Consider the following 24,632-nt stretch of genomic DNA (forward strand, 5'->3'; position numbering starts at 1 on the left):
TGTGTTTTCTATCTATGAAATTCCTTGTCCAAACAGCATGAAAATTAACCACATAAAGTCAACTGATAAAAACATCAAGGTAAAGACTCAGCAAAGGCAATCAGCTCAGCCACACTGTTGCTGGAACAGCTGAGGACCTCCACTATGGTTGTCCAACACATCCTCATAGTTAAATGACAGTATAGGTCTAAAATTCAGGCTGGCAAAAACAACCTATAGTTATGTTTACGCCATCTAGTGATCATAGTAATGCACTCCAGAATGACCCATAGGTCCGTAATATGCTGCTTTCCAAAACCGTTAAAAATCATTGTTAAAAAATAATTATGTTTTACGGTGCAAAAACCACTTGGTTAGGGTTATGGAAAGATCATGGTTTGGGTTATAATGATCACTTGAAACGTGGTTTAAGCTTCCTTAAAGTTACCAACCTTCATTGTCATGGCAACAGTAAACACCACAACGTTACAGTTTTTAAAAAGAATGTCCTGACTTGCGGTTGCAAAGCAAAGCAAACAGTGGTCTCCTGCAGCAAAGTTCACCATCTAACTATCTAGCCATCTTGTCAAGTCACCTCATACTCACGTCATCTGAACTGCGTTGTAATTGCTACAGCTGCTAAATGGCATAAACGTAACTATAGGTTATTGTTGCTGGCCTGAATTTTAGACCTATACTGTCATTTTTCTTGTGAGGATGAGCTGGGTTGTCAGTGTGTGTTAAATCACTTGGAATCACCCCTCCACAGGTCAGATGAGTAATTCTTCTTTATCATTCTATTGCACGACATTGATCTTGCGGCAGCAAATACTTCCCAGAGGAGTTCTGAGCCCACACTGGTTCACACACAACCCACCTATAAATATTGTCCCATAGAATGATTTCCCCCTTAGCATGCATGCAGTCCCCATAATGGTCTGAATGGAAATCCAGCTGTCTGGAGAAGAGCCTGTTGTTTTGACAGAATACTGCTGGATCTTCACATCCTGTCTCTGTCTCTGGAACTAATCAATCCTGACGTCTCGATACGCACAGGCCTCACCTGCTTCCTCTCTGACAACCACACGTGCACACGTGCACGTGTATGACATGCACGCCTTTGCATACACATAATTCTACACACACATTGCGCTGTTCCAGCTCAGAGGACAATGCAGTTCTACTTCTCCACATCAGTGAGGGCAGAAGGAAGACAAAGTACATTCTGTCAGTGTAGATGTAAAAAAAAAAAAAAAAAAAAAGGTGCCATATCCTGAGATGTGTAGGTCTCAGCTGCCAAAAAGCACACAAAATGGTGTGTTCAGAAGGCCTCAAGGGTTTGGCTGGTAATAGCACTCTGTAAATCCTCAGGGGTGGCCATTTTGTGGAGATGGGGATCTGGGTTTTGTCTCCGACTCCTTTTTTGTGCTAACATTGTACAGTACACCTGCATAAGCACACATGGCTACCCATACAAGATCACACACACACACACACAGAGTCCAAACAGCGAAATAGTGCAGAGTGCAGAGTAGTGCTTCGCCAGCAATTAGTCAGGAACCATAATGGGCTTTGGAGGACTCCTACATGTCTGTACTGATATTTTGGTGAGCCTTGGTACTGAAACTCCAAATTTGAGTTCTGGGAATCACAAGCATCAGCAACTTCAGCTTCAAACTTTTCAGAAGACATTTTCCAAACACTTATTGCACTTGTGAGTAGGATGGTGTGAAGGCTAAATGCCAATATAGAGTTCTGTAGTGTTGAAGAGAAGATTAATAGCATGAATTACAGAGACTCACCCAATGTGGTAATTTCCTGTGGTATGTCAGAGCTCTCTACAACACACACACACACGCGCACACACACACTAATTTCAATGATAATATCAAAAATTCATTCCAGTCCACTGTTATTACATGTACATGTAGTTCTGAAAGCAAAGGATTTGACAGTGTAATTTTGATGAATGTGTTGTCATGTTACTACAGTAGACTACACTTAATGTGGTCAGGATTCATGGGAAGGGAGGATTTGGATTGTGTTAAGCTTTTATTATGACTCTTAATCCTTGGTATTAGAATATATGCAAAGGCTATAAAACTCAGTTTCCTAAGACATGAGATCAGAATATTTATTTCATGTGTGACCACATCTGCTGTTGGATTTAATATGGCAAAGATGAAGGGTAGAACAACAACTTTTTGGTGTCTGCCCATTTATTTCCAAACTTAAAAGTGAGAGGATGACCCAACTATGGCAACATGTGTTTCTTTATAACCAATACAATGACTCCAAAACAGCGTGCAGCTTACAAAACCATTACTGTGTATCTACCCACAATACGGAAAGATTTGACAGAAGAAAGACTTAAATATCTCTATGAACTTTGCCATGTTTTTTTTAATTTTATTTTTTAACATGTTCGAAATAAAAATCTAAATCTAATCTAAATGTGCTAATGAGAATAGCAATAGCAGTACCTTATGTTACAATGGGCAGTACAGTAGCAAATATTAGTAACACCAAAGAAAGACAATTTCCTTTCTGGACATCAAAACACTTCAATAATATGAAACAGAGTCTGCATCTCATGCAGGAGCCTCATCTTAATGCTTCTTCTATCAAGTAATAACATTGGCTATTGGGTCCAGAGGCGAGGACTTCTCAGCATCACGCACAGCCGTCCGCTCTAAAGAAGCCAGCTGTGTGATGTGAGCGCCTGGCTCAGGCACTTCAGATCAAAGTAGCAATAGTTCATCAGCACATACCACAAAATATTTGCTTGATAACAGTGGGGAGATTTGCCAGATCACAGCATAATAACAAAAATCCTTTCTCCTAGCTTGAACTCTTTCAGATATAAGAGGTCATATAAAGCCATGAAGTGCACTAAGTCAGGAGAGTGGAAGACAGACATGCTTGATTTCCTTGGGTGATGGACAGAGAACCCACAGATTTATCTAATGCCATGAAAGAAATGAGAATATTTTGATATAAGAACATGAAATCAAGTTGCGAGAGAGAGAGGTGTTTTTTTCCAAGGGCAAAAAGTATTATGTCTCGTTTTACTTGACAAACTTTTCTTACAGATTTATTTATGAAGGACTAGCACATTGAAATAGAAACTTATCCGTGCTACACATTTTTCATATCATTATGTCACTCTTCTTCTATGACACTCTAAGCCTTGAGAGGTAACTGTTTGTTTAAAGGCCCCTGACACTGAAATCCAAATAAACTAATAAGCTCAACTTGTGTTTGCTGAGTTCATTTTAGGAAAGCTAAAATGACATATTGTAGCTAGATTTGTGCAGAGAGAATTTGATCAATATGTGGTGCGGCGACATGGCTGTCACAGGTATGCTGAAATTCTGATTTACTGTGTATTAAAAAGATTAAGAGTGAGATTTTGACCTGATTATGGCGCTAGACCAAAAGTGAAGGGGTCACCACAGTTATTACAATTCATCTTGGAGGGGACAATGTTCTTACAAGATTTCATGGCAATCCATCCAACATTTGTTGAGACATTTAACTTAAAACAAAAAATGTCAACCTCATAGTGATGTTAATGGTAAAAGTCAGGGGATCATCAAAGTCAGTAGGTTTCATCCTCTGGGGACTGAATGTCTGTATAAAATTCCATGGTAATCCATTTAATAATTGTTGAGATATGACCAAACTGTGAAACTGACTAACATACTGTACGTTGCCATCTCTAGAGCCATGCTGCTAGTGTGGCAAAAATTGTAGGGCCAATGTGAATGTGCAGGGCATGTATGCAACACTGCTTGCCCTTTTAGAGATCCTTAAACACTAACACCAAACCAGCACTAAAATTCTCTCTGCTGCAACTGCCATGTGCTCCTTTGACATATCATTTCAAAGCGCATATTTAACATATTATATGTGGGAAAAAAACCATATGCCTACTGAGGCCTATAGCAAGAAATGGAAGCACATTTCCTTTGTAGCGTGTCTCCACAACCCTACAAATCAGCAAGCTTCACTATTTCATTATTTGTCAAGATAAGTGAGGCACACCTGTGTTATGAGAAGAAGATTCAAACTGAACTGGACAATGCAAGCAGCCTCTGCATTCCAGTCCAATAAAGAAAGCTGGGCACCATGGTGAGCTCAGATCATGGGAGCATACCTTCCATGTAGACATGTGAGAAACATCACAAGGCAGACTGCTTCGTTCTCAGGGAAGGGCCTTTTGCTTGTCAGCGGGGTCTGAATTGTGGGGGAGGCTGTAATCGAAACACACCAGCCATATGTAGACACTGTGCTACCCGTTCCATATGGGAATATTTACATGCCGTCTTTGTTGTTCAAAGATCAAAGCAGAGGAGATTCATTTGAGTTGATTTTATGACACGTTTTAGCAAATTTGGAGGGGGGAATTTTAAATGCGCTGTAAAACCTGTTCCACAGCATGCAAGACCACCCCATTAAGTCTGATATTCCACATGAGTATAAAGGAAATCTCACTAAGAACTGCAGAGGTTTCTACAGAGTGTGAAGGGAATGTGTGTTTTGAATATTACAAATCCATAAAGTATGTGTGTGTGTGTGTGTATGTATATGAAATGTAATCTATGTCTTCAAACAGTCGCACAGGAACAAAAACAAAAGCAGAATGTCATAAATTTATTGTGGAAAAAAAGCAACATTTGGGGGAAAAAAAGTCTATTCTGGCACATTGTTCATTTTTATATTACAAAAAGGAGAAAAGGCTACAAATCTCGATAATTTATACAAATACAACAACTTTCAAAAAATAAATCTTTAATTTAGTAAACGCTCTGTGAACACGTTTCTGCAATAACCCACTGCTTGAGATCCCTGAGCAGAGACACAGAGTGAAGCGCTTTTTTTGTTGAAAAAACATCTTCACTCAAGCAATTATCAGTGTTTTTTTTTTCATAAACACTTTATATATACAGAAGGAATTAGCACATGTGGGGTGTGTTAGGTGTAGGGCAGGAATGAATGTGAACTGTGATTATCCTACTCAACATCTTACTTCACTGGTGACTATCACAGTCAAAAACAGGACAATACATACACCATCATGACTGCAACAGATGACACATATACTCAAAATTTTACCCTCCTTTTTAGGTGTTTTGCTGTAATAATGGGCCACATTACTGTACTCAACTCTATTTGGGGACTTTTGACCACAGACATGGACATCATATCTGCTAACTTTCTTCATTTTACATGTAAAACACAGTACCAGCTGGTTCTGTTGCTAAGGTAACACAAAGCAATAACTTACAATGTAATAGACTAAGGACACAGATAGTTCAGGAGGATTGTAGCCAATAACAAACAAATGATGGGAGACTCTTTTACTCCATTACAAATACTGTACATCTTTCTGAGAAGGTGCTGTTTCACTTCATGTACGCTGACAACAACAAACAAATAGATGTTAATAACACAAAATATATACAAAATGAAACCTTAACACCAAGAACAGAGTTTTGACAATATGGGAAATACTTCATGTAACAAACCAAACTTGCCCAGAAACTTGAGCTTCCACTTTAAGTCTGGCTACTTTTTTGCTGCATGACTTTCTGTATACTATACACAATGTAGGTATATATTAGGATTCATTTATACAAACACATGAAATTAGTTTTATTCCAAACACAAAGATAGGCATTAAAACATTTCCCTCAGATTTGCTATGTCTGTGCACTGTTATGTGATGAAAAGGTGTGCATCAGCATAGCTTTTGTATTTGGTTAGAAGGACTCCTTTCATATATTTCAGCTCTGCACACTCCACTATAAAAGCTTCAGGCATGTGGGAAAACGGTGTACCCAAAACTACCGTACCTGCCTCTTTGTTGTCTACGACTTCCATGGGAAGGTAGCTTAATATTTCCATTTATAGCTTCTGACTGTTGGCGACAGATAAGTTTCCATGGTGACTTGGCTTCTTTACCAGTGCTGAACAAGAACTAGTGTTACAATGCCACCTGTATGCTATATTGATAAAGAAGATTCACACCTTTTTATTATAAGGCATTATAATATTGAACATAAAAAGAGTCCTATTTCCTTTTCCTTTCTTTTTGAATTTTCTTGCCAAAACATAGTGTATTTGGTAATATACACTCTTCGTGGAGCTTTTAGAGGCAATCGTTGTGCTGTAATGGCTAACAAATTCAATTCCCTTTTCAAGTTTGCACTAAATGTCAGGGTCTGCTACAAATGGCTTGCAATAATACTGATACTTTTTTTCATCTCTGCATTATGAAGTGTGTAATCTCATAAGCAAAAGACACTGGAGAATTACATGATTAATTTTGAGATTTTGGATGGTTTCCGATTCTTCATATTACCTTATTTTCTTTATTATCAAGATGGGACATCTGATCAAACCAAAAACTTTATTAAACGGTGATGGAAAACCCTCAGTGCGGTGTTCTGAGATTCTTTTATCTCTTGTATATTTTACTTTATCTTGCACTGCTCTGGGACAAAATTCACTCTTTTGAACTACAATTGCTTATTTAAAAAAACCTAATTCATCACAAATGTTGAAGGATGTACCTATTGTCTCACTTTAAGTTCAAGTGCTCTAGTTCAAAAAAGAAAAACAACAACAAAAAAAACATGGTTCCTGTGAGATCTCTAGTTTTTAAGAAAGTTCTAAAGAGTCCAAATACCATGTAGCGCCTGCCAAACTGTGAGCAATGCTTCTGAGGAAAGCTGCTGGCCTGAGGTGTATGCAGAGCTCAGGAGTCATTAGGAGGGCTGTGCGGCGCAGTCATGGCCTCTCTGAGCAAACATCCTCCCTGAGTCTCTTCCATCTCTCCTGGATAAGAAGAGTGAATGAGGAACTTTTGGACCGTCCTTTTCCCCCCCAAGTCTGGTGTACAGATGGCAGGTAGGCGGGCAGGGTGAGATCAGGGGCTCATGGTCCTCAGGCCCTGTTTCTCCATGATGTTCCAGAGCTTACGCAAGTTGGACTGGGTGATGGTGTCATCCGGTTTCAGTTGCAGCGCTCGGAGGTAATTGGCTTCAGCTTCTTGCAGTTTCCCATTGAGGTGGAGGATTGCCCCAAGGTTCATCAAGGCTGCAGGATACTAAAACCAAAAAAAAAGGAAAAAAAAAAGAGATCTTCGTCATTTAGGATATCAGTTTCATAAACCTCAGGCTAGCTTAAAGATTTGTTCCATATATACTCTGTCTTGTCTGTCCAAGAACTCATACCTTGTTATTGAGAAGTAGGTAAAATGAGTACAAACACAGTGATTCAACTGCCTGACATACATTGTAGCAAGAGACAGCTGACACATACACACAATGACAGATTTACTCACCACTAATGGTCTGTTTAGACTAAATTGATTTAATGAAAAATTCAAATTTTACAACAGCTAGGGGCAATGAAGGGATGTTTGGTGAGATTAATAATGCAAATGAAGTATATCTATTCACGCTCTGGGGGTATGCATAATTTAACAAGGAATGAGATTTGACCAAAAATGTTTTATGACACTCATTCACATGCAAAAATTAAAGACATTTTAGGAAATACACTTTTTCACTTGCTGGTCGAGAGTTGGATACAGTAGGAAGACTGATAAAACTTCTCATGTCTCTACGGTAAATATCTGAAACTATTGCCACCAGCATTCTAACTTAGCATAGCACAGAGGCTTAAAACAGGGGGGAACATCCAGCCTTGCTCTGTTAATGAGCATGTTATATTTCATGTTTTAAAATCTGTGCAAAAAACCTGTGTAAAAACAACATGTTTTGGTGTTGCATGGGTTATCTGACAGATTATTTCTTGACCAGGTGCAGTAACTTCACGGTGCCTTGTCATCCCAGGGTCATGAGGTTGCCAGGCAACTAGCAGAGATTTCAGGAAGTTACTGTACAACACTGCAACATGTCGATTTTATAGTTTTTTGTGAAGATTTAACAAATGAGATATAATTGTTGATTAGAGAGCTTTCGATGTGCTTCTAGGTTAACTAGATTAGCCGTTTTGCCCTGTTTCCAGTTGTTGTGCTAAGCTAAGCTAACTGGCTGACTTGCTGTAGCTTCATACTACTTAGTGGACAGACATGAGAGTAATAATAATAAGAAATTTATTATATAGTGCTTTTCAAAAACAAGTTACAAAGTGCTTTACATAAACAACATAAACAAGAGAAATTACCAGATAAATAATTAATAAAAGTAGAATTGTGACAAGTGAGGTATGAATTACTAAAACACAGTAAAAAAAAAAAGTGACAAAAATGGAAGAATAACCAATTAAAGAAAGCAATTCTGAAAAAGTACGTTTTTAAGAGAGAATTAGAAGAAACAGAGCTAGCCTGCCTGATCTCCTCCAGCAAGTTGTACCAGAGTCTCAGGGTCCTGACTCTAAAGGCTCAGTCTCCTCTGGTTTTAAGCCTTGACCTAGGAATTACTAACAGACCTCTGCCAGAGGATCTCAGGCTGCATTCAGGCTTGTAAGGAGTTAGTATATATAGTGATATTATCAGGGGCCAACCCCAAACGTGCTTTGAAAATAATCACTAAAAATTTAAAATCAATTCTAAAACATACAGGTAACCAGTATAGATGCTAAAATGGGTGTAATGTGAACTCTTCTATTGGACTTTGTGAGTTCACTTGCTGCAGCATTTTAAAGTAGTTGAAGTTTGGAGAGGTTGTATTGAAGGAGACAGGAATACAGCGAGTTACAGGAGTCTAGGCAGGATGTAATCAAAGTGTGGATAACAGTTTCCAGATTCTTAGTGGATAAAAAAGATCTAATTTTCAAGATATTACAAAGTTGCAGAAAGAAAGATTGAACGACTGACTTCACCTGCTGGTCAAAGTAAAGTTTGTCATCAAAGATAACACCCAGATTTCTGCACTGGGTTTTGATGCAACAAGACAGAGAACCTAAGTGCGAGGAAAGTGTTTACCGGAGGGGTCTGGACCTATGATAATGGCTTCTGATTTATCTGAGTTTAACTGAAGAAAGTTTTAATAGAGACAGTTTTTAACATCTGTAAGACAGGATTGTATTTTTACCAACTGTGTTGTTAGGTGTTTTATACAGTATCAAAGGTCAGAGAGAATTTGAGAATGGGGGGTAAATGCATTCCTAACAGCTTGAACCTTATTAGAAAAAAAAATGATAAAAACTCTTCACATTTATCAACTGAGGGCTCAATAAAAAAGTAGCATTATTCTTCTCCCTGTTTTCTATAACTAATTGTCATCTGGAGACTGAACTCTAAAATTTTTAACTGATATTATTTATCAAACCAAGAGATCTACGTCCTTACTATTTAAAATAAACATATTACATAAGATAAAAAGTAGAGATTTCCTAGACCTAACACACTAGTGATTCCTGTTTGTCAGATCACCCAGACTGTGGTGCAGTGTTTGGTAACCATGCTGCTTTGCGTGTCCTTGTGTCTTGTCTGTGGCCACAGATGTCATAGGGTGCAACTGTGGTGGTTGTTTGAAGTGGTTCTAGATGAATATACTGTATATTCCTGTTGGTGCCAAGAGGTAAAATCATCAACAGTGTGATGAGTGAGTCATGAGGATACAAATACAGGAAAAGTGTCCAGGGTGCAATCACGTTAAGACCATGAAGTATCCAGGCCAAGGGAGGGGCCACATCTGATCTCCATTTGAATTTGAAGTGTGGAAAAGATGTCTAATCCTGTAGAGAAGCTACTGTTTTACTACTTGAGACGATTGTAATTTCCTTAATTGTAATTCCTAGGAATTAAGGAATGCTCAAATAAAACAAAATGGCAAATGATGTGCTATTACTGCAGTATTTGTGACTTTTTTTCCTATAATTATCACCACATACATAATTGTCACATGGAATGGCACATGATTATGGCATCTTGACATTAACCGATGAGCTGTCCCACAAGGCTTAATTTCTTTCCCATGTCCCATTAACTAATCAAGAGTAATTCTCAGAGCAACACTCATGAGAGAATAGTGTTTTTCTGTAATTGTGCAAACCATTCACAACAGCAACACTGCTACAGAAAAACAGTAAGGTATACTAAAATATAAAAGATATTCATGTCACCGAATGGCTTAAGAATAAAATCTATATCTATACAAGATATAAAAAACGTATAAATATTTAACACAATCTGGAAAGTAAATTATGTTTTGGAACATGAGGGAAAGCAACCACAGATGTTTTTTTGAACCTATACACTTCCCATACATGTATTACAGTAGGTCTAAAGTTCATATTTGCATATTCATCTATGCATTGGGAATACTTTTTCAGAGAGGTTACCAAACACCAGACACTCTCACGTTGTTCATTTGTCTTGCTTTGTCTTTGAACTCCCCTCCTTTGCTCGACTGCTCCACCTTTGTTGATTATACTCACAAAACTGTCCAAACATTTCTCTATTTTTCCAGTGTCAAGGTTGAATGAGTGATACTCTATGCATGAGAATTTCAATGGGAACAATCTGTCCAATAGTGCTGCTTTTACTCACAGAGGGGAATTAAATTGATGAATAAATCAAAGAGACTCTGGAATAGTCCTATTGTCCCTTAGAGAGGGGGCATTTCTTCCCTCGACACATAAAAAAAAGTAAAGGCTGGCATGACCGACCGTGAGCTGTTGCTCACCGACTCAAAATGTGCAGCATTAAATTAGTAGATACCAATTTACTACACTCGATATTGTGTAGTGACATTAATCCCCTAACAAAACAAAATCAACATTTTCTCTCTGGGTTTCGATTATTATTCACAGGAGCAGCCAGGGTTCTTGACTGTAATGGTTGGGGTAATTCTGAGGCTGTTTGAGCTATAAATTACCTTCTGTTTGACCTGCCATTTGAAGGTCAAACCACAAAATAACGCTGGAGGGATCAATTTGCAAGTTAGGGATTTTAACTAGTGAGAAAAATGCTAGCCAAAATATAACTGTTTATACATATGGACATAGTTGAAAGCGGCAAGTCAGGGGGCCACACATAAATACTGTATCCACAACATGTAGGTGACAAGTAGGTGCAAGGCAAATTACTGTTAATGCCATTTTGTGGAGTTGGTGAGGATGCTATATTACGAGAAGTGCAATCAGTGGTGGAAGGTAACTAAGTACATTTACTCAAGTACTGTGCTGACGTACAAATTTGAGGTACTTGTACTTTACTTAAGTATTTCCATTTTATGCTACTTTGTACTTCCACTCCACTACATTTCAGAAGGAAATATTTGACTTTTTACTCCACTACATTTATTTGATACTTATAGTTAATTTTTAGATTAAGATTTTACATAAAATAATATATTTTAATATTCTAACTGTTGTTTAAGTTGTCTCTAATTTCTTATGCACTTTGTGTGAAAAGTGCTATATAAATAAAGTGTATTATTATTCTTATAAAAAACATAGTCTACACTTATGTAATATGATGCAGCACTATTATTATTAATCTACCCAAAGTATCTAAAATTGGCTCCACATTGATAAACATTAAAATGCTCTTACATGCATTTGTTAGTAATAAAAACAAACTATAATACAAATATAATACACTATAATAATCAATAATAATAATATTTATTATATCATCAAAATAATATTAATAGCACAATAAAAGAAGTCAGTCTGCATAATGAGTACTTTTACTTTTGATACTTTAAGTACATTTTGCTGATTTTTACTTGTAATGGAGAACTTTTAGACAACGGTATTTCTGCTTTTGCTTAAGTAAAGGATCTGAATACTTCTTCCACCACTGAGTGCAATAATCTCCTACTTCTGTTTCTGAGAGGTCGGTCAGTTCATAAGGTAGCATGACTTAGGATGGTGTCATTTTTCTCACTGAATGAGAGGATGACAACAGTCAAGTAATACTTTGCTTGCCACAGGGAGAAACAACTACTGTACATGTCCTCAAATCTAGTTGCTGGCAAATGTACATAAGAAGGTATTACTGGCAATACATGCTTCTTGTATTCAATATCTTTAGCCCATGGCAATATGGTGAATTTTTGATCTCATGACTCATTAAAAGTTCCTTTACAGATGGTACAGGTTGTAGGAGGGATCAATTAATAGGATTTTGAGAAGTTATGAGAAGCAAAACTAAATAGAAAAAAACACAATACTTGTACTGAAAGCTTCCTCACATCCTCCAGAATAGATACTGATGAGTGAGGCAACATATGAAGCACTGAGCAAAGACTCCTGGGTAGAAAATCAACAGACTCCTGGTTTTCCTCTCAGTGCAGCTGCAGCAGAGATTCAAAAGATCTTTTTCTTTGCCCATGCAGAACTTATCAATTCCTCAGTTTTGTTTCCTTCCTCCACTCTCCCCTGTTGGCTCCCATCTTTCCTCACCCAAGCCTTTCTCCCCCTTCTTTCACATTAGCTAAGACTTTTGTGATTTATACCACTGCTCCTGCATTCTTCCTTGCCCTAGCAACACTTGCAACACTCTGAAAAAGGTCCCTTGTCAAAAACTTTCATTTTTTCCTCATTTCCTGCTGCTCTGTAACCTCTCTGCCTCTCTACCCTTCCCAAAACTGGCATGTAGCAGCAGAGGCATGGCCAGATGTGGAGTATATTAGCCTAGACCGTAAAGCAACATAGGCTATAAAGACTGTTAAAGTCAAATATGAAGCTAGGTTGGGGAATGACCTGACCAAAATGACTCCAGATAGACATTTAGGTAAAGAATATCTGAATGTTGAAGAGCCAGTGCACAGCAAGCATCTGATAGGACTTAGCTTGTCTAGATAGAGGGAATTTGAGGACTAAAGGACAAAATCTCCTGAATGGAGCGAATTGTCCTCTTTCACTCAGAGCGACCAGACATATGTGCTTAATATAAAACACCAGAGCCTTTGGAGAGTGAAGAGTCAAGCGGCAGTAAAGCATGAAATGACAAATGAAGATGGACAGGGTACATGGCTTAAGTCAAGTCGCATCGGAAAGAACAAAGGATAATGGTAAAGAAGACGGATGAAGATCCTAAATTATAATTGTGCATCAGCTGTAAGCAATAGAAATGGCAAAAGGCATCCAAGCAAAAGTGACCAAGTAAGGACAAAAACATGCCTCCGTGTTTGGATGTGGTCATCAAATGCATGTTTATATGATTACAGATGCCAAGAAGCAGTCATGTGAAAATTACACTGATCTGGCCCTGAAATAGATCTGTGTGGAGCACAAACATCCTCATTTTAAAGAAGTACAAATCCATCAGGAGGCCGCAAACCAATGGTATTCTCTGGTTAACACTGTCACAGGAAGTGACTGAACACTCCTCATAATAAAAGGCTACTAATAACAAATAATTAATGGAAACATTCCCACAGTTCACCTTAAACTTTATGATTCTGTTACATTATTCATGTATGCATTTGAACTGGGACAATGAGAACAATAATTCTCCTTACGATACATCTGGGTTTAATTAGATGTTAAAAATACACAATGCTTTGGTAAGAGCTGAATGCTGCATCAACACTGAGAACAACAAAGGGGATAGGAGCTCAATTTCATGGTTTGTATGGAAATGTAAAAATGTATTCTTCTGTTACAATCAGGGTTTTTTTGTCTTTTTGTTTGTCATTGTTTGTATATTATACCAGGGTTTTGTGTGCTTGCAGAACTAAACTTTATGTCTGTATAACATTGTCCAGATATATTTTGATCATTAATCCTGAGCCAATTTCTTCTAATCAAGATGCAGGAACAAACAGGGTAACCACATGCCAAACATATTTTGCTCCCATTGCGGACCTCACTTAAACAACTCGACCCCTCTTGTCAGAGCTGCCAAAGACTGGACCCCATTCATTTTCAAGATGTCAAAGTCCCCTGACTGAGTGTTATTATCATTATTCTTTTCAATCTACTTACCCATGGCCTCTCCTTTGAAGTTGGTGATGGATGCTGCACAAACAAACCTCTGAGCTTGGTTAAAAGCTAGCCCTGGTTTTTTTCTGACATCCATTGACAATGAGGGCCGTTGTGAGGAGGCAGACGGGGCAGTAATATGGATGGGATTATTGGAAAGCCACCCAGACTGTGATTGCATAGTGTCCATCAGGGTAAATAGTAATGGGGATGATTAGCTAGTTGTGGCTGTACTCACATTGGGTCTCAGGCTTGCTGCTTGTCCGTAATACTTCTCAGCTGCCTCATTTAGGCTGGCTTGTCTGAAAAGGTAAAACAGAGAAAGGCAATCATTACTCATCTTTATTGCTCCCGGCTTCAGTTGAGGCCTTGAACCCTATGTGTTTACTGGCGCTTAGGGGTCACTGAGAAAATAACAGGAGGGAACAGCATGAGGAAAGAGAAAAGCCGATCCAATCGCCTGTAGGGTTCTCATTCGATAGCATCTTTCACTTGATAACATCTCTGCTGAGCAGTGCACAGCAAGCACTTTCTGTTTTAATTGAACTTTGAGGTCAGGACATGTGGCTTATTGGGTACTTGAAGAAAAGTCATCAACAAACTAAAACTGATGAGAAATATTCAATGTACTAATTACAGCCAATAGGGGAAAATGTGGCTTGACATGCTGGATGGTTAAAGAAATTGAAGGTGTACAAACAGTATGGAAACATAAAATCATTTAATCATACTATCATAAAAACAGGACAGCAGAGTTGATGGCACAGATGCACTAAAACATGCTGTATATTCCACACTGCGACAAAAAGGGTTTTTGGGCAGATGGCTTGTCGGCATGACTCCCTGGAACCAGAAATACTTTGTTCCTGAGGACATAAAACCAACAGTCATGACAGGAATATACTATATTATGCTTTTTATCTTCCTCATAATCCACTGCTCTGCCTACTGTTATACATGCAACTGTGGCTCCTCTGTGACATGGCTTTTCCTGTCATTAATACCATGGTAAACCAGAAATCACCTTTATGGTCCGCAGCTGCATGCTTTTCACTGATGGTAACAATTGTCTCATTGCAAACAATTTAACTTTGACGAAGTCAAGGGCAGAGCAAACGACGGCTGGCTGTGGAGCCCCTTAAGTCGTAATGATCAAAGGAAGTGAGACCATTGGAACCACAGTTTCATTTAGGCTGTCGCAGTCTATTAAGGGATCATCCTCCATATGGTTCCAGATAAAAGGAAAAAGCTTTTATTTTAGGATAACCAGGTCAGTGGCCTAAGAACGCACACGATACTTATGTTTGGTTCGAATGACACTGTCTTATGTGTTCTAGATGCTTTTATCATTTCTCATTGAACAATCAGTAGACAGCTTTTATTTCTTATTCTGAATATAACATGATGAAACTTTAACAGCTTACAGATCCCCTTCACCATGTTTTAAGATATATGAAAATAATTTACTTTGAATAATAATTCATCTAATATATTTTTTTCTACAAAACGTTCAATAACTACTCACAAATTCTTGCTCATTTTCCCTCATTGAAAAATCCAGAATCTATGAATATACAAGTATGTTTTGTTTGAAAAGTGCTAGAAGCACAATGTCTTCTTCTTCACTGAAAAGTTCATTCTCAGTGTATATGTGCCGGAAGTTTCAAATTTCCAAACAAAACTTGTGTAAGCTGCATACTGGACCATCAGAGGGACTTCAGAGGTAGTTGTGATGTCACAAAAATGTCAGCAGATGAATTTGAAAACGGCTTGCCAAACTCTGCACATACATCACTGTGAAGTAACAATAAGCAAAACATATTTTTGAGTGAAGGGGGTCTTTAAATATAACATTTTGAGGACACTAATTTTTCATATTGCTTGTGTGTTATTTAAAAATGAAAATATAGCGTGTACAGAAATTGTGACCTTAAAGTCCATTGAGAGTTGTGACCCTAGAAACTGACATTCAAAACTAATGACTGGCAAGTAGAAGAACCAGTGTAGTGGCATCTAGCGGTAAGGTTGCAGATTGCAACCAAATGAATACCCCTCCCATCACCCTCCCCTTCCAAAAGTGTAGGCGAACCTACTGTGGCTGCAAAACTCACAAAAAATGCAAAATGCCCTGTCTAGAGACAGTGTTTGGTTTGTCCATTCTGAGCTACTGTAGAAACATGGCAGTGCAACATGGCGGGCTCTGTGGAAGAGGACCCGCTCTCTATGTGGATATAAAGAGCTCATTCTAAGGTAACAAAAACACACTGATTCGTTTCAGGTGACTATACACTAATTAAAACATATTTATGAATATTATATTCCATTTCTGCCATGTCTGTTCTGCTAGATGCCACTAAATCTTACACACTGGTCCTTCCTTTAAAGAACTTATCTTTCATGTTATCCACACACACAAGAACATGCCACTGCTATTTTTTTTTTTTCAGTGCAACTGAATTTTTCCAACTGCGCTCCAAAGAAGCATTTTACATTCCAAAAGCGATCCAGACACCGAGTTGAGTTGCTGAATTTGTCCTGAGATTATAAATGTGGGTTCCACGTCCAACCACAACCATATGTTTGTTTGCCAGCATAATATTTAGAAAGCGCAACCTTCTAAGAAAAAAAAAAGAATCTAATCTAATTCTATAATATCATTATCACATTTATATGAACACATTATCAGAAGGGAACTGGAGAGCTGCCACACCATGACCAAAGGAGCAGCACAACCTCCTAGATCTGTCTGACTGCGGGTTATGAGAGTGCAGAAGGCATTGGACGCCAAGTATGTAAACCACTGCTTGGGTTTAAGCCCGAGGAAGAGTGTGAGACTAAGAGCACAGGAACAAAGAAAGAGAGATGGGAAAATGTAGCATGAATTAATGAAAAAAGCATGAAAAAATCTTGATCATGTTTCAAATCAGCAATTCAACCACTGATCTTCTTACCCTGACATCTTGTTGTCTGGAGATGGTTTATTAACTCCAGATATGCACAAATCACAACAATGACAGTACTGCTTAATAGCGTGACACTGTTAGATACTAATGACTCAGTGAACAAACTGCATTTTTGACAGCAGCCAGATATTTGTGCTTAAAACCGCAGCCGTCCCATCTGTCTTGAGTACAGAATTGCATTTTTTTTCAGATTCTCTTTATTAGAATATTACACTGAACACAGACATCTTCCCTAAGGAGAGTACGGTATGTGCAGTACACCTTATGTAACTTGCAACCACTTTCTCTTTATTTCCATCCTAACATTACCAATTTAAACCAATTTTTTGGAAATCGAGACACAAATATGCACAAATGGGCATATCTAACATTATGACATGCTAATAATATATAAAGTACTCTTTCAGATTCGGTATATTATATTATTATATTAAACATATGGTTTGGATGGGAATCATGTATGAGGTGAACTATGAGTGCTTCATGTGTGTTATAGTGGTTCTTTTTCTGGCTGTGAACATCTACAGATTGTACTTTACTGTTATCACATCACAATTTAATTTTTCACTTTCATTGATTTGATACATTAAATGAGCAGTACAAGCACAAGAGGGCAATAAAAGACATTTGCACTTCTGAAAGCTTCTGCCCCTCCCCCCGTGTAGATTTACTTGTGTCCCCACCAACTGTGAGCCTTTCCACGTCTGCGTCCAAGACAAACACATAAAGAACATGAGCTGCGGAGGAGTGAGACCCCATGCCAAGCAGGCGGAGAAAAGTTCAGCCTGATCACTGCTTGAAGTTCTTTTTAGCTGCCAGGGGTCTGGACCCTGGAAGAGGCTCTTGATGCTGAAAGCTGTTGGTGGTGAAGATCCTGCGTGATCAGACTGGTGGGCGAAGAGCTATGCATGAAGCAGCTGGGCAAGAATCTTACAAAGAGCTGTGCAGCAATTCTCTTGGGTAAAGAAGCAGTGGTTTTACCAAACTGTGGTGATTCAAGATAAGCAATAATGGTTTCAAAAATAACCCTCCTTTCAGCAGGCAGCTGTAATTTCAATGCAAACAAGGAAATCTCTATACTGAGTAATATAATGTTGTAGGTTTATTCAGTCAGTGGAGCAGCATACCGTAAATTGGCACACGGCTTTATTTACAAATTTCCACTCATGGCTTGCATTCAGAAACACAACAACTTGTGGGCTGCTAAAGCCTCGCTTCTCAGGCTCATCGGCTGAACCTTGCACCGATTTGGAAGCAGACTTTCAAGTATGAGCTAGGGCCAGCAGAGAAAGAGTGAAACAGAGCGGGAGAGAGGTAAAGAGAGAGAGCATATGAAGATACATAGCTGCACAGCACGCTAAGACAAACCAGGAGCTTTCAGGCTGGCACTGCAGCAAGAGGAGAGGATTACAAAGTACAGCCAAGTAAATCACACTGGCTGAGGAGTAGCGTAAGCCCCTGGATAAACCGTGCAGACAGTAGACCTCCCTCTCTCATACACAGCTTTTCCTTTCTACTCAGCCATGGAAAACTGTGGCCCACCCATCTCATCTACAGAGAATGAAATAAATACAGTGTCTTTTGTGCTTGTGCTGGGGCTTTTCCCCAGCACGTGTCTAATCAAACACTCACCTGAGCATGTGGGCTGCGCTGAAGACCACATCAAACTCCCCGCTGTCCAGACGTGCGGCTTTCTCTGCCATCTCTGCCGCTTCCAGCAGCCGTGACTCTTCCAACAAAAACTGACCTGGTAGGGCAGGAGAGAACAGCACCACTGTTAAAACACTGAGGGATGCCTAGAAAGGCACAAAGGGATACATGATAGAAGTGTTGCCTTTGGCCTATGCAGAGGGACAACCCTGTCTGTCCTGGCAATAACATGCTGAAACACTAGATATGAATGCAACATACCATCACTCTTTGGCCATCTCTCAGACTCATTTGTTCAGATTAGTCAGCCTTGATAGATCTGTTTCTTTATGATGAAAATGTTTCTTGTAGGAGGTTTGTGTCTTATTACGGGTGGGGCAGCTTTTTGCAGTTAACCTCTCATGAGATGGGATTATGACACCCTGACAAGGCCATGAACTAAGGGTGGATCTCTTGGTAAGGGCCAGGTTTAGAGAGGAATTAATACCCTGTTGATTTTGGTTAGCCCCACTACTGTACCAGGATGATAAACCACCAAGTGAACTGAAGCATATTTTCCTTAATAACCGTGGGTGAAATTGAAGCCGTTTGTACAGGCCTGAGGTGAGAGCTAGACTTAAAGGGAGACTTTAGACCATGACTGAGCGTAGCTCCAGGCTACAAACACCTCAGCAGTTGTCGGGCATGTGTGATATTTCAAAACAAGTCTCACAGTTAAAAAGCTGTTGTGCTGACTGTAAATATATGAATCTATAAACTACTAGAGCCTTATCAGAATAAATGACTGAAAGTTGGATGGATGCATGTTTGAATCGGAGCTAATTGAAACTCCCATAATATAGGTGTTCTATCTTTAATCATTTATCTATTGCTTGGCTATCTATATCCTACTCTAATGACATTCTTTCCCTCGTTATCAACATTGTTCACCTTATCTTTAATAGAGTTCTTTAAAGATGACAACTTAGACCGACACAACTTCAACAGAATACAAATCCTCTGTCATGGCAGATAGATGTCACATGCAAGCTGGTGCAACGATAACAAGCTGACAGATCAGTTCATCATAAAACGCTTTTAGGTTTTAGAGGCCTTTAAAGAAAGGAGGTAATTAACTCAGCTCATTCAAACTCACTCTTACTATCACAGTAATTCAAATCCTTTTTTGAGATTAAACACTGCAACTTCGAGGCATGTGTGAGTCACATGGTAGCAGGCTCGGACTGGCAATCTGGCAACTGTGGCAAATGCCAGATGGGTCGGCCCACCTAGTGGACCACAAGGCCACCAGTAATGTAGGGAAAAAAAATTGTGGGAAAAAAAATTCAACCTGCTGGATGCAGCCTACTTGATGTAGGAATAGCCCATCTGATTGGGGGTTACACTGTCCTAATTGTCAATAGGCTACCTATACTGTAAGGCAGGTGCAGGAAGTGCTACCGTTGTCCTCACCCCACTCCTTCAAGTGGATGCATCCATCCATGTAATGTCAGAGGTCAACTGGGAAATAATTAAATATAGATACGAAAATAAAGCTAGCCGATACAAATGGATAAAGATCCCAAAAAGCGAAAACATGGAGTGGAAAAGGTCAGAGAGAAAAAGCAAATAAAATCTTGAGGCTGATGCTGCAAAATGTTTTAAGTTAACATATTTATTCAAAAATACCGATGCCACTGCCACACAAAATCCTGTTAGCCTGCCTCGCTGAAGTAATAATTTAACAGTCCAGTGTCAAATGTAGAGGAGGAGGAAAGAGTCTGTACAGATGAGCAGGCTGATTCCAGTAGAGAACAGGGGCAAGAAGAGGAGGCCGCTGCTGAGGACGAGCAAAGGTGCATGACAACCTCCCAGCAGGTGATACTGCTGGCTCATGTAGCGACAGTGTTAACAGCCAGAGGGGATTCATCATACTCAGGAGCCTGCCATCAATTATTATCTTCTCACCACCTAAGGTAGGACATGCTATTCTATTCTATTCGCTGCTTAAGGCTGCTGTGCTGCTTTGCTATGCTGTGTTTTTTAAATGATGTCAAGGCGAGAGTGTTATTATGGCTCAGCTGATTAGTCACTCTGGATATGTTCCAATAGAGTGCAGGCATGCTGCTTGTCACAGTCTGACAATAGCAGTGAATGAACATTTAAATAGTGTCAGTGGCATGAAATCCTGACTGTTAAGCCTGATGTGTGAAATGCATCAGAACAGCTGTGAACATAAATAGAGAGCTGTTAATTAATGTCCAATTTCAGACACATTTCCAGATCATCATTAGGGTAGGCCTATAGGAAAGCTTTTGTCCAGTGTGAAAATTAAGTTCTGGCTATTTTGTTTCATGATAACAGCATTGCATTTTCTCATAGACCACATTCATGACACATGATTATGTCATATTTGTTTTATTTGTGAAGCATAAGTGCACCAAGAGTCGGGTTGCCAATACCAACTGTCAAATGAATAAAATCTGAAGTGTGCCTCTTGAGGTGCTGACTTTTCCTCTAGGCTATTTCTTGGCTATTTATTTATTTATTACATTATTTTATGAAAATAATAGTGCCAACTTTATATCTATTGTTTAGCCTATATGTTATAAATAGCCTGATATTGCTTTATGCAACACATAAGGGCGTATGTTGGGGAAAATTGAGGCTGGTCTAGACGGAAATTGCCAGGGCTGAATTTTGCTCCCAGTCTGACCCTGCATAGTAGTAATGTAAGACAGAAGAGACGCTGACATTGTCACGTTTCCATAAAATCAAAGAACAATAGGAGGAAATCATCCTCTCTTCTCACGACCCCCCACCATATACAGACTGACATAATGGCTGATTGGAGGAAGAGACGGCAAAGGGGTCGGCCAACAGTGTTGTCTTGCCAGGTGTGTACAGTGAGTTCCTGCCTTTGTGCAGACAAGTGCGGCATGTATGTGTTTAATTGCCAAATTAAATATTTGAGGGAGTAAGAATGAAGTCAGGATATGTTAAAATGAAAGTAAAAAATATCACTACTTACCATAATGCATGTAACAGTTGCCTTTAGTGGGATCAAGTTGGATGGCCTTCAGGAAGTACCTCTCTGCTTCTGTTTTCTGACCCTGAGGGAGATGGATTAAACACAGTGTCATTATTGTTTCAACTGCTCCTCAAAACTACTCACTGTAAAAACACCACACTCAACTTAACAGCCAAAATACCTTTGTGTATACCTAATGTCCCCCTCCAAACCACAGACCTACTTTAACAGTAAATCTTAATAAATAGACATGAAACACATGTAGCACCAGTGTTATTCTTTCAAGCTCATGTGTCGTCCTGTCAAACTACACACTGTCATGCTTGGCACAGTGGACCAGACGGGGCAAAGGCTCATTCATTACACACTTTTATCTGTGCAAATAACACTTCCAGAGCATAACCACAGATTGCCGGTGTGTGTGGCCTGACCGCTATGAAACAAGACAGAGAGCAGTAGAATGGAAATGGGGAAGTGGTGCAGGAGGGTGGAAAGGAGAGAGGAGTTAAGACACAGAAAAACTGAGAAACAGTCAGTGAGCTCATGTATCTATGTGGATCTCTGGTGTTGTTTCACTCTTTGGAGAGATTAAATGAATCCATACTGGAAGGGTGAGTACAGCATGATGAGGAAAAGCAACAACGAAGCCCTGTGGACCTCAAGAGCTCCCTTAGGTCCTTTAGACTGTGACACATAACCAATCACAGCTCAAAGAGAACAAAGCAGCTGGCCAATAGAAGTGGCAGCTGGGACTTTGACACATCTCTGCTCTCCTTTGGGGACCAGATGCCATCTGATCAACAATTAACAATGTTCACTCATCTATAAAGGCTGATGTTCTAGCATTAGCAAGGCAACAATTAGTGTGCGTTTCACTCTAAAACACTGCATGAATTATGTATAAAAAAGACTTATTAAAATGGAGATTTACCAAGACTATAAAGGCTTTAGATATAATGCCAAATCATCAGAAAAAGATGGAGGAAGACTACATAAAGATTGCATAAGCCAGAAAAAATAATGTGTTTGAACTCAGTGTGAAATAAAGCAAATTACTTCTGTTTAGTCAAATAGAATAGGCCCACATCCAATCAGTACAGTCTAGTATTAATGACTGTATACTTAGTCAAGCATATAGATTTTCAGTGAACTGTAGATTCAATATAATACATAATTTTCTAATGTAAACATCTGAGTGTGGTTTCCCTTGATGCTGCGGAAAATCAAGCCTGTGTTAAGTATATGTTTAATAGAGATGATGGTGTCCAACTAGCGATCACTGTTCCAGTCTGAAAAGCATCATCTTTGTGTATTTTTATACTTGTATTCACAGATGGAGGAATGTGTACGTTTGAGGGCCTGCTGGTTTTATAATAACAGTGGCCTACGTCTGTTTGCTAAACCTCAGAATTAAGCTTTCACACACTGAAATGAGTTGCAGTTGTGAGTGGATAGAAAATTTTGATTATGACAACTATATTAATGGAGACCATGGCCAGAATAAGCTATAAGGTAAACGAGTGTCGAACCTCCAAAAAGCAACAAGTTGTACCTTTCTCATTACTCATCTCAAAGGAAATGTTATAACTATTCTTATTAATCCCTAGAAAGGCAATTTGTTACACTACATGCTATATTACTTCACTGTTGGACCCTGTAACCTGGCAACTTTGCTTTCATCCACAAATTTATGGATTATAAGTCATTTGGCTCACCTGTACGCCTCTAGGAATAATCAAGGTACCCAAACAAGTATCGGTGTTCAATTTCCCCCTTGTTAAGTAAAATTGTCACAGTGCCTCCACCCAATAGAAGTCAGCTACTTTGCAGGCCTGTGGAGAACTCAAAATTGAGTGCATTAAAACCAACTGATATTCCTAAAATACATTTAGAAGCTTCTCAATCTTAGAAGTCTTGATAATGTTTGGACTACTGAGATTCAGATTTGTACTGGGCTGAGGGATCATTTCAGTGAAGGCAAACATACTTGACTGTCGGAATAGAGATTTATCTTTAGCTAATTGTGTGTGGCCCAGGATTTTCTTTCTAAAGTGGAACTTATATACTGGCAAAATAACTACTATGTGTGGCACTACTCTAGACTACACTACTACTCTAGTGAGAGCTAATAAAAGGCATGTCACTCAGTGGAAATGACAAAAACCAGGATCAATGGAACCCACTGCTTGCTTGCAGTCACTCCATTTCTACATTTTGAGACATGGCAACCTCTTTGTTGATCTGAAAGCACCTTGAGGCCATTAAAATCAGGAGAGGGTGGAAAACACAAAAAGAATGCTGTCAATAACATCCCCTCTTCTACTTTCTGTTAACTATATGTACTTCTCATTCCAGTCAGCTCACTGTGTGAGTACATTACCCTTCGTTTTGTCACACATGCTGAGTTTAGTGGTGCGTACCTCACACCTCAAGTCTCCTGATAAGATCAGATAAACCACAAATGTAGCTCTGGCTCTGTTAGCGCTGAGGTGATTATGAATGAAGCCTGCTTCGTATTAGCTGAAGGAAATGACAAGTGGATGACTGAGTCCAATATTACAAGCGTCACCGTGGCTGTGTCCATCTCTGACCTGTAGTGTGTACACGGTGCCCGAAATACATCCTGATCCCCTGGAGTGCCAGCGGAGGTGTTGAGGGGTCGGCACAGCAGGGGGGTGATACTGATCTGTGTAATTAACTCTCCCTTCCTCCCCTGTTTTGCCCTTCCTTCATCCACAAATCACAGCGACTCTTTGCTCTTCGCGCTTCAGCTACCAGCTCAGCTCCACCTCCCTCCTCTCACCCTTCTCTGACCCTGCTGACAAGCCTTATCTCACAGTCTCTCCACCTCTCCCGCAGGGATCTGAACCTCAGAAACCCCTGACAGTATCTAAAGCATCTTCATCACTCATAGTTGTGCCACAGGGAGCACGGAGGTAGGGGATGATAGAGGTGGGGGCTGATGGGCTGGTCAACTTCCAGAAGTGGTTTTGATCATTCTTAAATGCTGTTGTCACCAGGGACAGAGGCTATAGCCACAACAGAGAGAACATACATAAAATGATATGACTCAAAGTCATGGGTACAAACTTTCTGACACATTTCAATAAAGAATC

General features: G+C 39.3%; 1 protein-coding gene across 1 annotated transcript in view; it reads right to left on the reverse strand.

Moving 5' to 3' along the window:
- Positions 1-4,756: 4,756 nt before the first annotated feature.
- The window catches only part of tmtc2b (transmembrane O-mannosyltransferase targeting cadherins 2b), a 96,264-nt gene continuing 76,388 nt past the window's right edge, over positions 4,757-24,632 (reverse strand). Inside the window, exons 9-12 of the mRNA XM_044357193.1 lie at positions 21,517-21,598; positions 18,489-18,603; positions 14,132-14,195; positions 4,757-7,093 (exon numbers count right to left, since the gene is read on the reverse strand). Of these exons, the coding sequence (XP_044213128.1) occupies positions 6,914-7,093; positions 14,132-14,195; positions 18,489-18,603; positions 21,517-21,598 (441 nt within the window). The 3' untranslated portion in view covers positions 4,757-6,913. The remainder of the gene's footprint in view (positions 7,094-14,131; positions 14,196-18,488; positions 18,604-21,516; positions 21,599-24,632) is intronic.

This window comes from Thunnus albacares, chromosome 7, assembly GCF_914725855.1.
Source record: "Thunnus albacares chromosome 7, fThuAlb1.1, whole genome shotgun sequence".
Taxonomy (NCBI): Eukaryota; Metazoa; Chordata; class Actinopteri; order Scombriformes; family Scombridae; genus Thunnus; species Thunnus albacares.